At 49.5% G+C, this 14,510-nt stretch overlaps 1 protein-coding gene across 1 annotated transcript in view; it reads left to right on the top strand.

The window, feature by feature from the left end:
- The window catches only part of LOC123750873 (mucin-22-like), a 42,214-nt gene extending 28,256 nt beyond the window's left edge, over positions 1-13,958 (top strand). Inside the window, exons 6-8 of the mRNA XM_069331609.1 lie at positions 1,506-1,763; positions 2,180-2,338; positions 13,782-13,958. Coding sequence (XP_069187710.1) covers positions 1,506-1,763; positions 2,180-2,338; positions 13,782-13,958 — 594 coding nt within the window. The remainder of the gene's footprint in view (positions 1-1,505; positions 1,764-2,179; positions 2,339-13,781) is intronic.
- The last annotated feature ends 552 nt before the right edge of the window (positions 13,959-14,510 follow it).

Genomic DNA, 14,510 nt, shown 5'->3' with positions numbered 1-14,510 from the left:
TACAGCCAGTCTGTGTGATAACTGTAAACTGACCTGAGTGTGATTGTAATCTTTCACTTTGTTACACATTTAGTATTTGTGTGTGTTTTATTATTTGTCTGTATTGTTTGGCGCGGTTTAAATATACACCATTACTGTGTTTAACCTTTTCCGTGTGGTCTTCTTTCCTTCGTTCCAGGAGACAAGCTGATTGTTTAAAGTAAGGGGGGGTGTGATTACCCAATTATTTCTGTGTGTTTTATTTGACATTCATTAAGCGACAGTGTTGTGTTGTGTTATTCAGTACTTTGGTTAAGCACTGTTTTTTTTTTACTGTATTGTGTTGGTCTACATGACTGGGTGTTGGGTTGATTTGTGATCATTTAGTGAAGTAGTGTTATTGTAATTAATGTAATTAATTACCGTCATTAGTAGTGTGAGGTAATTAGAAACGTGTTGACTAATCGGTATTCGTCAAGCGATCTCAGTGATTAGCTTACTGTTAACGTAATTCTTTGTAAGTTAATTGACTTTTTGTTTGACAGTAACTAGTGCAGTTAGTCCGTGATTGCCCGGTGTCTGTTTGACTAACTGCGTTAAGCCTTGTTGGGTTGTTTGACTGTTAGTGTTGACAGATTGTAATTAACGTAAATTACGTTGCTTCTGTTTGACTGTCCAGGTGACAGCATTTAACGTAATTACTGTTGCTAATTAACGTACATTGGTTGAGACTTGTTGCGTTGATTGAAACTGGCTAGATCAATTGTTTTGTGCTTGACATTGTGATGTAACGTAATTGATTGCCTTGACAGCTGTCCGGAGAGACGAGGTTTAACGTAATTAGCCAGGTGTTGCACTGAGGACTGTCTCTCTGACAGGTCTGTCTGTTGTGTATTTAGTTGTTGTTGTTATTATATTGTTCTGCGGTAGTCGTCTCAAACTGCTACTTGCGTCTGAGTGGTCGCCCACTGTTTAATTTTAATTAATGTTGGAGGCACGAGCGGTCTGAACCGGAAGTTCGTTTATACCAGATTGTATAGTGTTGACAGCGCGCCACTACGGACTTTAAAATAACGTTAAACTATTGTTGCCTAGTATTGTTATTAAGTTTTTATGAATAAATGTTATTGGTTGAACTACAAGTTCCTTTCCGTTCACACCTTCTAAGACCCTTGTCCCTAGTGATTATCTCTGCCTTACGTTTTGAAGTGGACCACATATATGTTACAGAGCTCCCCTCCTGTTTCTCCACAAATCAGGCTTTAAGAGTCATATATGGTGACCCTGCTGATCTCCTGAGTTACAGGGAGTCTTTTGATATATGAGGCGATCAGATTGGTCACCTAATTGGGGAGAAATTTGTGTTTATGAGTTTGTATGCAAGGGGGAAGTCACGTCCTTGGTACAAACAAAATGGCGCCCCCTGCCTGCAAATTCGCCATTTTGTGGGCGACGCTAGCCGACTGGCGATTGGTTGGTCGGGGTCACGTGAAGCGGTCGACCAATTACCGTGACGTAACCAACAGCCCCTGGCGGCGCTGGTGACCAGAATTATTCTGACTGTGGAGGCGAGCAATCGTGCATCGAATAGCTCTCGAGGTTGGAGTTTCTGGGAGCCTCGTTCAGTGGATCATAAGCAGCCATTGCCGTCCACCATCAACGCTGAAGACCCCGTGCTCCTGGGGAGCAAGAAGAAGCCAAGTTTAGTGAGCAAAGAAGTGCCAAAACTTGAGGTATCGATCAATAACGACTCTCGAGGGCGTAGCCTGACGCCCGCGGGTCTGGTTGGTGTGGCGAGCAGGACTGCAGTGATTGAGTCACATCTACTAAGGAAGTTGGAGGAAAGACACTGTTTCTAGGTCAAAGAGAACCGCCTTTCTAGAAGGAACGTGTGTTTACAGTGACTGGCTCAGTGACCACTGGTTGGACAAGGATTGGAAGACCTGAACTTAGAAAATGGCTCGGAGAAGACGCGATTGCTTCACGACACCTGAGGCCCTGCAACGCTCTATTGGATCGTCATGGAGTGACTCAGGAACCGTTGGAACCTCACACCATCGAGGGACAGGCGTCGTGAACCAAGAATGTTGAAGGTAGATCATTTTTTCCCCTCCCATTACCCCTTGTTGATTAGGCTAGTTGGGCCACCATATATCTATATGGTATCAGTATTTTTATTAGTACATTAGTATTAGGATAGGCTGCAGGGCAGCTAGTATTTATGACTGTTGAAGAAGGCAGTGTGTGGACGCCGTGGCAGTTGGTGAGGCGGCTGGTAACAATGACGATGCGCCACCGCTTGAGAGGGTATGAGATTCCCCCTTTTAAATCTGCCCAGCTGACGGAGTTGCCGGAGGTCGTGAGAGGAGAGTTGTCGACGATCTCCAGACTATTTATTCCATATATATCCATTCATATACCCTTATAATTTATATATGTGTTCATGTAGCTTTTCGTTAGTAAATGTCATATATTTTCACTGATGTGTTTGAGTGTGCCTCCATATTATCTCTATAAGCATACATGAGTGATATTGTAACCCCACCTAGTGGACAGTAAAATTTTATATGGAAATTTCTTATTGGCTGGTGGTGCTAGAGCAACACATACATTTATTGAAGCGTACCCTAGGCTGGTGGTCCAGTTTCAGCCTGTAAGTGTAGCAACACTTTGTTATCAGACAACATAGTGCATACCCACTGAACTGCATTGCTAGGGTACAGATATATTAACCAAGCTGGTGACCTTGTTAGACAGTAGAGAAATGCAGGTGTGGGAGAGAGACCTACAACCTTTTGTAATGGCAGGCAAGACTCAGAGGAAGTGCTGTTGAAGATAAGTAAGTAAGTAAGTAATTATCAAAAGAAGGCACCAAACCGGGAAGGCTATGTAGCACCATCAAATGCGCAAAATAATCAGAGGGCGCTAAATATCACCAAGGATGCCAATACGAGAACAAAAACGCATAAGACGAACGATATCAAAAGTATCCGAGTCACCAAGAATTCTATTGAGGGACAGGTGACCGCGAGGGGCGGTCGGAAAGCAAGACACACGCTCGTCCTGGAAGTCAGGACATTCAAGAAGGACATGCACGACCGTAAGAGGGACAATGCAACTAGGACGATAAGGAACAGGGCGGTGCTCCATCAAGTGACCATGGGTTAAGCGAGTGTGGCCAATACGCAACCTCGCCAGAGCTGTTTCCCACCGCCGGTTACGGTGGAAGGAGGACGGCCACGAGGAAACACAACATTTAAGAGTACGTAGCTTGTTACCAGTAACAGACAACCAAGAAGCCTGCCAACGGGTAAGGACGGAGGAATGGATAAACTGGTAAAAGTCGGAATATGGAATGCCTTTGCGAGAGATGGGACAAGAGCGGACAGCTTCCTTGGCGGCAGCATCCGCACGCTCATTTAAAGACACACCAATATGGCTGGGAACCCAACAAAACTCAACCGACTTAAATTTACTGTGAACAAGAAACAGCCATTGCTGGATCTCGTCAACTACTGGATGAACCGGATTAAAGGACCCGAGAGCCATGAGGGCACTACGAGAGTCAACAACAACTACAAAGGAAGACTGACAATGAGAATGCAGGAGACGAAGAGCATAGAGAATAGCATAAAGCTCCGCTGTAAAGATGCTAGTCTCCGGAGGTAAGTGACACATATAAGTGCGATCAGGAAAAACAACAGAGTAGCCAACACCCTCCGCAGACTTAGATCCATCGGTGAAGAGAGAAACGGAGCGGGAGTGAGAAGAAAAGTGCTCAAGGAAAAGGCGTTTTAGAACTGTAGGAGGGGTAAAAGCTTCAGTGATATGGGTCAAGGATGTAGAAAACCGCGGAAGAGGGACTCTCCACGGGGGCAAAGAAGGAACAACATGAGGAGAAACATTAGAAATATGAACGGAAAGAGAGTACTGTAGGCGAGATAACCGGACAGAAAGAGGGAGGTGGTGAAGAAGAACAGGAACCAAAGGAGGGGTAAAAGTTAAAGCACGACAGAGGCGAGAGGAAGGATGTTGTAAGGACCGCGCAAGATAGCGAAGACAGTAGCGATCACGGCGGTCCTGGAGAGACAGGAAGCCAGTGTCAACATACAAGCTAAGGACGGGAGTCGAACGAAAGGCACCAGAACTGAGGCGCAACCCAGTATAGTGCAAAGCATCAAGACGGCGAAGAGTAGAAGGAGAAGCAGACGAGTAAGTAGGGCAACCATAATCGAGCTTAGACAGGACGAGAGAGGAATGTAAAGCAAGGAGAGTGCGCCTATCTGCCCCCCAAGAAGTATGGGACAAGACCCGAAGGAGGGTAAGGGCCTTAGAGCACTCAACACGGAGGTAAGAGATATGGGGAGACCAAGACAAACGAGTGTCAAGGAATAACCCCAAAAGCTTCGCGGAATCTTTGTACTCGAGGGGATGACCATAGAGTGACAAAGAGGGACGAAGAACGAACTATTTCCGCGTAAAAGTCAAGGCACAAGTCTTAGAAGTAGAGAACTTGAAGCCATGATCGGTGGCCCAAGATGACACGGCACCAATTGCAAGTTGAAGTTGGCGCTGAAGGACAGGCGAATCATCACCTTGACAGCAAAGGGTAAGATCATCGACATAGAGAGCTGAGAAGACATCTGAAGGAAGAGAGGAAAGAAGACCATTGAGGGCAACCAGAAAAAGAGTAGTGCTCAGAACACTACCCTGGGGCACACCATTGTATTGCTGAAAAGAGGCAGAGAGAGCAGTACCAAGGCGCACCCGAAAGGAACGACGAGAGAGGAAGCTGCGGAGAAAGAGAGGGAGATGACGACGAAGGCCAAAAGAATGAAGTTGAGATAGAATATGATACCGCCAAGTGGTGTCGTAAGCCTTTTCCAGGTCAAAAAGGACGGCAACAACGGAGGTCTTCGCAGCAAAAGCAGTACGAATATAGACCTCCAAGTTCACCAGGACATCTGCCGTGCTGCGGCACTTGCGGAAACCAAATTGAGAAGGGGAGAGGAGGTGATGGTGTTCCAGGAACCACATCAGACGAACGTTAACCATACGTTCAAAGAGTTTGCAGACACAACTTGTGAGGGCAATAGGGCGAAAGTCCTTAGTGGAAGTACCCAGAGACCCCGGTTTGCGAACAGGGAGGACAACGGCATCGAGCCAGTCCTCAGGGACTGACGACGACTCCCAGATCCGATTATACAGACTCAGTAAATACTGAGACGTGCACGGAGGGAGATGGCGAAGCATCTCATAATGAATACCATCGGGGCCTGCCGCCGTAGAACCGCAGAGGGCCAGGGCAGAACGAAGTTCAGAGAGAGAGAAGGGATCATTATAGGGAAGCTGAAGACGAGTGCAGAAATCTAAAGGACAAGACTCAAGGACAGTTTTACGAAGAAGGAAAGATTGGGTAAGATGAAGACCAGAGCTAACAGAAGAAAAGTGGGAACCCAGTACGGAAGCGACCTGCAACGGGTCTGCCACAAGAGTATCATGGAGGTGAAGGACCGGTGAAACATCGGGAACGAACTTACCCGCTATCTTGCGGATATGCTTCCAGATCTGGGCCAGATGGGTTTCGGACGTAATTGTTGAGACATAAGATGCCCAACATTCACGTTTATCCATACGGATGGCTCTATGGGCCACCGCACTCGCTTTCCGAAAGAAAAGAAAAGAATCGGTCGTCTGCCTACGGCGGTGCCTCTTCCAGGCTGCACGCTTACAGCGGACAGTCCGAGCACAGTCCGCATTCCACCAGGGAACGCACTTCCGTGGACCCCGAGAGGAAGAGCGAGGGATGGAGTGGAGGGCAGCGTTGAAGACAGTGTCATGAAAAAGGAGGAGAGCGCGAGAGAGAGGCAGAAGGGAGAGGTCAGAGAGAGCAGCACTGAGGGTAAATAGGGTCCAGTCCGCCTTAGCAAACTGCCACCTAGGGAAAGAGAGGGAAGGGCGAAAAGAGGAAAAGGAAGCAAGGATGGGGAAATGATCACTTCCATGGAGGTCATCTAGAACCTGCCACGTGAAACCTAAGTAAAGAGAAGAAGAGCAGAGAGAAAGATCAAGACAAGAAAGGGTGCGAGTCCGAGAGTTCAAATGAGTGGGCTCACCAGAATTCAGAAGAGACAGGGAAGAAGAGAGGAGAAACGGCTCAAGAAGGCGACCCGGGTATTCGTCAGAACGTCACCCCAAAGAGAATGATGACAATTGAAGTCAACCAACAGGAGCACAGGCTCCGGCAAGGAGTCTAGGAGGTGTTTCAAATCAGGAAGAGAAAGCGGGACACTCGGGGGGAGATAATTGGAACAAACTGTGTACCATTTCCTCACAAAGATACGAGCAGCAGAACAATGGAGAGGCGAAGTAAAAAGTAAAGGAACAAAGGGAACATCAGCACGAATCAAGAGAACAGAAGAATTAGAAGCCCTAGCAATGGCTGGGGGGGGGAGAGAAAGGAATAGCCACGAAAACGACCAGGACGAGAATCAAGCATCGGCTCCTGGAGACAGACACAAAGGGGCAAAAACCGAAAAATCAGAAGTTGGAGTTCAAGGAAATTGGCGTAATAGCCTCGAACGTTCCATTGAAGAATGGACAACGACAAGAAGAGAAAGGACAAAAACAGAGAACAAGGATGAAACAAAGGCGAAAGAGCAACAGAGCACGTTAAAGAATATCTGGGTCGGGATCAGGGTCAGCAAAGTCAGGGTTAGGGGGCATGGGTAAACTGAGCAAAGAAGGAGGGAAGGAGGCGGGAGAACAGACCAGATTGTCCGGAGGAGGAAGAGGAGGAGACAACGGAGGGGAGCAGTCAAGGACAGCAGCAGGAAGAGGGGGGTAGAAAGAGGGGAGCGCACCTCAGCAAGGGCAGCAACCGAGAGGGAAGCGGGGGCTAAAGAAACCTCCATAGTAGGAACAGGGGGCGCAACCACCGAAATGGGAGGGGAAGGAGCGAGAGAGGCAGAAGTAGGGGCCGAGGAAGAAAGCGAAACCTTCTTACCCGCCGGGGAGGAGGAAGGAGAGAAGCCAGGCTTACGCTTCTGACTTTAAGAGACAGGTGTCCCAGCAACCACGTACTAGGCACCGGATTCTAGCGTCTCAACAGGAGAAGCTGAACGAGAGCACACATGACGGCCGTTTGGAGAGCGATGGACATCAGCCCACACTGACAGGCGGCGGGGAGAATCAAGAGACGGAGGGGAAGGAGGAACGGAGGGAGACGAGGAAGAAGACACAGGAGACAAGACAGACCGGGTAGAAAGAAGGGGAACCCCAGAGAGAGGACCAGGAGGTGGATCCTTCGGGAGAGAACCCAAAGGAACAGAGGAGGGGGCAGTGGGCGTATCAGGGTCCAAGGCCCAGAAACGGTTGTGAGTCTGAGGAAGGCGGGAAGGACGAGGAGAGGAAGAGCGCAACACGCGAGCATAAGAGAGATTAGCAAAAGGCGGGAGCCGGCGAACCTGGCGTCTCGCCTCAGGAAAAGATGAACGCTCCCGGTGCTTCAAGTTGAGGACGGTTGCCTCAAGCTTGTAATGGACACATGCACGGGAGAAGGTAGGATGGGCCTCACCGCAGTTGAGGCAACGAGCTTGGGGAGAAGTGCACTCCGACTTAGAGTGACCTTCGCCACCACACAAAGGACAGAGAGAGACAGTCCCGGAGTAGCGGAGGGCACCATGCCCAAACCTCCAGCACTGGTTACACAGCCGAGTAGAAGGAATGTACTCCTGGACAGAGCACCTGGCACCAGCAAGAATGACAGAGGGTGGAAGGGTCCTACCATCAAAGGTAATCTTCACAACCCGGAGGGGTTGACGGCGACTACCACGAGGGGGACGAGTAAACGTGTCCACCTGGAGAATAGAATGGCCCTGGGCAGCAAGGATATGTCGAATATCGTCGTGGCAGTGGCGCAGGTCCCGAACACCGATCGCAACATGGAACAGGAGTAGAATAGTGCCAACACTGGCATTCAACTGAGCGTTCTTCGAGACCCGAACAGGGGTCTCGCCAAGGCAGGATAAGGCAGCCAAGCGGGAAGCAGCATCCTGAGAAGGAGCAACAACGACACATGTACCGAGACGAGTGGGGTTGAAAGTAATGGAGGCATCCACGGAATCAACGAGATGTCGATGGAGGGAGAAATCGTCAGGAGGCGCAGAATCAAGAGGGAGGAGATCAAAATATTTGGCCCACGAAGCGGGACCAAACAAGGCTTGATAGGTAGCAGAACTGGAAGGAATCGAGCGAGGGCGGCCGTGACGAGGACGGCGGTGAGAACCCCCAGAGAGAGAGGGGTTAAAAGGCGCAGTAGTTACAACTAGAGATGGAGCCGCGCCAGGGGACGAGGTAGTTACCACTGGGGGCTTGGGGCTCGACCCAACCACAGAGGAGGGAGGGGAGCCAGGGGAAGGAGTCAGAGAGGCCAAAATAGGAGCAAGGTCGGGGCCCAATGCAGCGGAGGCTACAGAGCCCGGTCTTCCAAGACAGGCTGACTTGGGGGCTTGGTCGCCCACCCCACGAGCCTGAGAGGGTACAACAAAAGCATTCAACGACATAGGTACGAAGAGTGATAAATTCATCCACGAATATGCCCCCATAACCACCATGGAGCCACAATTAGAGGCAGGACACCCAACAGGAAGCTATCGCCGATCATGCCGGGGCCCCCTAGAGGTGCGTCGTGAATATACGCCCCACAAACGCCACCTTAAGAACCGTCAGTCCGTCGAGATCGGGTTCAGCAACGAAAGGGGGATTGACAATAAAAGGTTCCCCTCGCTCAGGAGGTTGGGTACTACAGTTTTACGGGTGCAAGAGTATGCCTCCTCAAGCACCCGGGCGTCAAAATAGAAGAAGTCCAAAGAAACAATCCAAAACAAGCAAAAGGTCGGCAGGAAACGACAAGCAGATAGGAGAAGAGGGGGGAGAAAAACGAAACATAATAAAAAAGGAAAAGCGATCCAGCATAATTAGAGAAGACAGCAGCAGGAGTGCATGGCCAGAAAAGGACAGAGGACTGTCCCACGGAGCATCACACTCTGGCAGCCATCCACGAAGCCCCCTCACGAGCTGTTGAAAATAAGCCTGAGTCTTCCTTCACTCCTCCATTGGGCAAGGCCGGAATTGCTTGTAGCAGTTTCCCCGTGGTAGACTGAAGGGCTCCCAGGGTGGATCAGTGGCACCTAGATGGTGGGAGCATGGACCTGCGGTGGTGGGCATTACGTGGTCCTCACTTTTTGGACCAAATGACTCTGATGAGTTACATGAGTAAGAGAGAGACTGACCATTCTTTCTCCTGAAACCTTAGCAGCCCACTTGCTAGCAAAGCCCAGCCCACCCCTTGTAACATATGTTGCTCTGGATACTTGGACTCGAGCCAGTTTCATTGCCACAAACACCAGATACAAATACTTGATATGAGACCTCCTAGAGCTACTCTAATAACTGCCCTCAGCAGATACAGAAGCTCCAAACCCAGTGGATCATAGAGTGCCAAGGATTTGGACTGTGGCGGCGGCTCTACGCAACCTACAGTCCAAATCCTTGGCACTCTATGTATTAGAGCAAAAAGCTATCATTTCAACACTTGTCAGTTGATGTCCTTTCTGACTGAGGTCACTTGTATTAGTGCCATCCCCAGTAGGCATCATCTCACATCTGGCATCCAACGTGGGGCAATAAATTCAGTTCGAGCCCCTGAGCAAGGTTCAAGGTAAAAGCAGCATTTCACGGAAATTAAAGGCGGATATTGAGCAAAGTTAAGCGGGAACAGGAGGTTGGAAGTTGTGTTTGTTCACTATTGTCATCCACACACAAACACACACACATAATGTCTGGAACGTTCAAGAGTAGATAGTTGGAGGGTTATGTTTGATTCCATCGTTGCTTGCCAAGGGATCATGACAGCCTCACTGAGGAGTGTCAAATGTGAGTAGAGTTGCAACAGGCAAATGTGCAATGCCTGTTGCAAGCAAATGCACATGAATTGCTTGCAATCAGGGATGCCAGCTTCATCACTGTCAAGGAGGTCAGTGAGAGTGAGCAAGAGGAAAATTACCCCCCCCCCCCCCCCCCGTCAGGTGGCTGGCAATACATTAGCTGGTGTAGTAGCGAGTACACCTCGGAATCTGGATTAGGAGTCGCTACCTCATGCCAGGCTTCATGTTGAGTTCCCCAGGAGGGTGAGCAATTTATCTGTTGATGGTCAGATACCGGAATTACCCAGGAGTATGGATACTGTACAATCCCCAGGTTCAATTCACAATAGAAGATCTGTCCCTGTGGATATATCTGTGGATATATCTTGATCAGAGAGATTAAACAAGACTTTGGATCAAAAAAGGTGATGGGGGTGGCCGGGTATGTAGCTGACATGTGGAATGCTCAGCAGGATAGACATACGCAGGAGTGGGATTGCTGCATTGCAATCCCAGGCAGGACAGGGAGCTCAAACCCACCCTAGGCCATCTCACCAAGCAGAACTAGTGGTGATAATTAAGTTGCCATGCATGGAAACGTTCGACGAATGGGTCGATTCAATGGATGCATAAATACGTTTTGAACGAATTGCTTCCGATGCAAAATGGGCAAAACACTCGTCGGCTGGAACACTGGCTACCTTATTGAAGGACCGTGCATTGGAAATTTACCATGGTCTGTGAACCCAGCAGCATGGCGATTTTGATGCCTTAAAATTAGCACTGATAAAAGGTTTTGGGATATCGGCTGATTGAATAAAGGATACATTCCACAACATCTGGCTACGCCCTAATGTGACTAATGTATTTTAGGTTGCATAGACTGGAGGCCAGTCTCTGCCGGTACTGTGAGTTAAAGAAGATTGTCCAAGAGGATGGAGATTTTTTCAATTTAATGGTTAGAGAACAGTTCCTGATCAGTAAAATTTTATATGGAAATTTCCTATTGGCTGGTGGTGCTAGAGCAACACATACATTTATAGAAGCGTACCCTAGGCTGGTGGTCCAGTTTCAGCCTGTAAGTGTAGCAACACTTTGTTATCAGACAACATAGTGCATACCCACTGAACTGCATTGCTAGGGTAAAGATATATTAACCCAGCTGGTGACCTTGTTAGACAGTAGAGAAATGCAGGTGTGGGAGAGAGACCTGCAACCTTTAGTAATGGCAAGCAAGACTCAGAAGAAGTGCTGTTGAAGATAAGCCTGAGTCTTCCTTCATTCCTCCATTGGGCAAGGCCGGAATTGCTTGTAGCAGTTTCCCCGTGGTAGACTGAAGGGCTCCCAGGGTGGATCAGTCAACAACTTCGTGTTTGGTTTGGCCCTAGCTTCGGTAGGGGACGGACGTGTTGCCTAGGCGCAGTTGGTGGTGTTTACCAGTTCGGCCGGTTGGGGGCGGGTGTGTCTCTGCTCGCCTGTGCTGACGTGGCGTTACGATGGGGGTCCCTCTTCCCCCTGTCGTCCGGGCTCAGTCTGTGGGACTCGAGTTCTCTGTGCGGGCTGGTTACCCAGAGATTGCGCTGGCTTGTGATATGCTCTCTGTCCCTGTGTTTGAGATTTATGGGGTCGAATTGGTAACGGCCCGTAGGGCGATTGTGAAGTTCACAGAGGAGGTGGCGTATCGCGATTTTCTCCGGCGATACGAGGGGCGGACATTACCCCTGCCGGATGGTGCAGGCACTGTGACCCTCTCTGATAGAAGTGGTGCACTTACTTACGTCAGTGTGCATGGGGCTCCCTTGGAGTTTCCAGAGGGTCTGCTACGGTGGTATTTCGGCTGGTTTGGCACAGTAGTTAGTGTGAGGGTGAACGTGGTGTCTTCCAGTCCTCTTAAGGGTGTGAGGACTAACATTCGCACCCTGGGCATGAGACTCTGGGCGGATATTCCGTCCTCTGTGCGCCTTATGGGGTACAACGTTCAGGTGTTTTACGCCTGCCAGCCGCGGACGTGTTATCGTTGTGGTCTTTTGGGCCATCAGGTTGCTGCCTGTTCCGCTCCTGTCGTTGCACCAGTGAATCTCTTCAGTGAGGAGGATTTTCTGCCACTTCCTGTGGGGGATGATTTGGTGAATGTGGACGTCTCTTCGGCTGAGGAGGTGCCCTCTGTTTCAGCTGTTGCTCCGCCTGTTGTGCCCCCCTGTTGTTGTCGCCTCTCCTCTGGTGGTTGTGTCCTCACCTGGTGCTCAACCTGTTCCGGCTGGTGTCCCTGAGCCTCTTCCGTCTGCTGTCTGCTCGGGTCCCTCGTCTTCCAGTTCTTCCTTTGCTGCGTCTGTCCTGGTCCCTGCACCTTCGCCGTCTGTGTTGGGTGATGGGGTGGCTGCGGAGCCTCCTGCTGTGTGTGGTCCGGTTCCCCCTGTGGTAGAGGCTGCTGCCGTTCTGCGTCGGGCGTCGGTTCGTCCGGCTAGTGGTGCCCGTGCCTCTGGATCTGCTTCCGGCTCTGACGATATCTGGCCGGAGCCCAAATGTTCCAGGCGGTCGTTTACGGCCTGGGCTGATGTTGGGGACTTTAGTGACTGTGGGTCTTCAGGTGTTGATGGTGTGGATCCGGCTGAGTCATTGTCTCCGCGGTTGGTGGTGGCGGAGGTTCATGTGCCTGCTGGTGCTGACGCCCGTGTCTCGGGTGTGTCTCCTGTTTCTTCCTCGCCCCTGGGGCTCTCCGCAGTGGGGTGTGGTGGCTTCCGCTGCCAGGGATGGCGCGGATGCTGGTGCTGGGCGTGGCCTGGTGGTGACTTTACATAAGGATAAGCACCGCCATGATTCCCTGCATTCGTCTGGTGGTGTGCCCATGGCCACTGATGCCCCTTTGGTGGTGCCCTCTGTTGAGCCCTCTGTTGAGCCCTCTGTTGAGCCCTCTGTCGAGCCCCCTCCTGCGGTGTTGTGCCTTGAAGACCTGGAGGCCCGGGTTGCCGAGTTCCTGCTGCTTGAACAGCCGGAGGACTTTTCTGGTACGCGGGTTCCGGGTGTATGGGATCGGGTGGCAGCTACTGGCGTCCGGAGGGACACAATGTAGGTTCCACGTCTGCGGGTGTTTGTTTCCGAGGTTCCGGTTCGCATGGCGCCCCCGGTGTTAGGTCACGCCTCCTGGACAACGTGGCTGCTTTGGGAGGCGTTCAATGTGCGGTTTCCACCGGATATGTTCCCGGGCAAATATGTACGCTGATTTCATGTTAATGTAGTTGTTGTTTTTGTTGGTATTCTTGGCTGGTTGGGTGCTGTGCGAAGTGTCTTGTTATGTTTCTTGATGTACTTTATGTTGTGTTTTATTCTTGGTCCTTCTGGCCAGTGCATGTATGTTGTTGTGTTTGTAACTGTTTTGTTTTCTGGTTTGCATGGTTTGCTTGTTTATTATTATTGTTTATTTGGGCCTCGCCCTTTGTTTGTTACGGGGCGGATGGTTTGGTGCGAGCGTTTTTATTCCTGTAGTGTTTCTGTGCTGTACGTTTGACCTGGTGTTTTCATATTGCTTTACCTGTTGTACGGGTTTGTTCTTTATGTTTTGTTTGGAATGTATTGTGATTGTCCTGTTATGTTTCCTGTTTTGCCTCTTGATGTATGTTTTGTTTTATGAAGGTTTTGTTTTGTGATGTTACTGTGATTGCTAGTTTGCCATTGTATTATGTTTTGTGCCTTGATGCATGCTGTATTTTTCTATGCATTTATCGTGTTTGTGTTTTGTTGTGCTATGCTGTCGGTCCTTCTGGCCGGTGGTCTATTGCTTTATTTTGTTCTGTTCTGTATTCTGTGTTGTTTTTATTGTATTTAAATTGCATGCTTTGCATGTAAAAATAAAAATTTAAAAAAAAACTTTGTGTTAAGTTGAAGGAGAGCATCATAGTCTCTAATGGGACTATGGCTCAGCAAGCTGATCTGTGGGCAGAAGCCCGCAGACCCATGAAGGATATTGTAACACCTGTCAAACGCTCTGCTCCTGCCCCCAGTGGAGGTGCAAAGCCCACAGAAAATAGGTCCCAGGGGAGCCTTCAGCAAACTTGAGGCCATGGCCAGAAATGTTATAATTACAATATGATTGGTCACAGAGCAGCTGATTACAGGAGACGCACTGCTGAGAGAGGCAAGAAAGTTAATGCTCAAATTGCAGGAATTAGCTTGGTAAGAAAAAAGGATTCCTTACGGCATACACTGGATATAACTAAGGAATTAGTTAATGGGAGATGAACCAGCGCCTTTCGAGATCAGGGCACTACCACTAATATGTTCAGAAAAAGTTTGGTGACTCCAGGGAGTAAGACTGGAAGAAATCGTTGTTGTAAAATACCCTGGCGGAATCTGTAAGGAAATGGAGGAAGTGTTCCTCATGGTGAACACACCATACCTCATGGAGAAAAAATAAGGGCCGTTCAGAGTGAACGAGCCATGTATGGATTGTTACTTGGAAATACTCCTGGAATGGCCAATCAGACTGGTTCGCCAGATGAGCCAGCTCCACAGAAAACGGACCAGGCCATCTGCTTAAGAATGCAAAACTCAAAAGCTCAGCCCAGGGATGTCAACAAAACCCCGCGTGCTAACCTTCCCTGCCTCCAC

Source organism: Procambarus clarkii, chromosome 26 (genome assembly GCF_040958095.1).
Source record: "Procambarus clarkii isolate CNS0578487 chromosome 26, FALCON_Pclarkii_2.0, whole genome shotgun sequence".
NCBI lineage: Eukaryota > Metazoa > Arthropoda > Malacostraca > Decapoda > Cambaridae > Procambarus > Procambarus clarkii.
The sequence above is the reverse complement of the archived record's forward strand: the minus strand, read 5'-3'. Positions and strand labels throughout refer to the sequence as shown.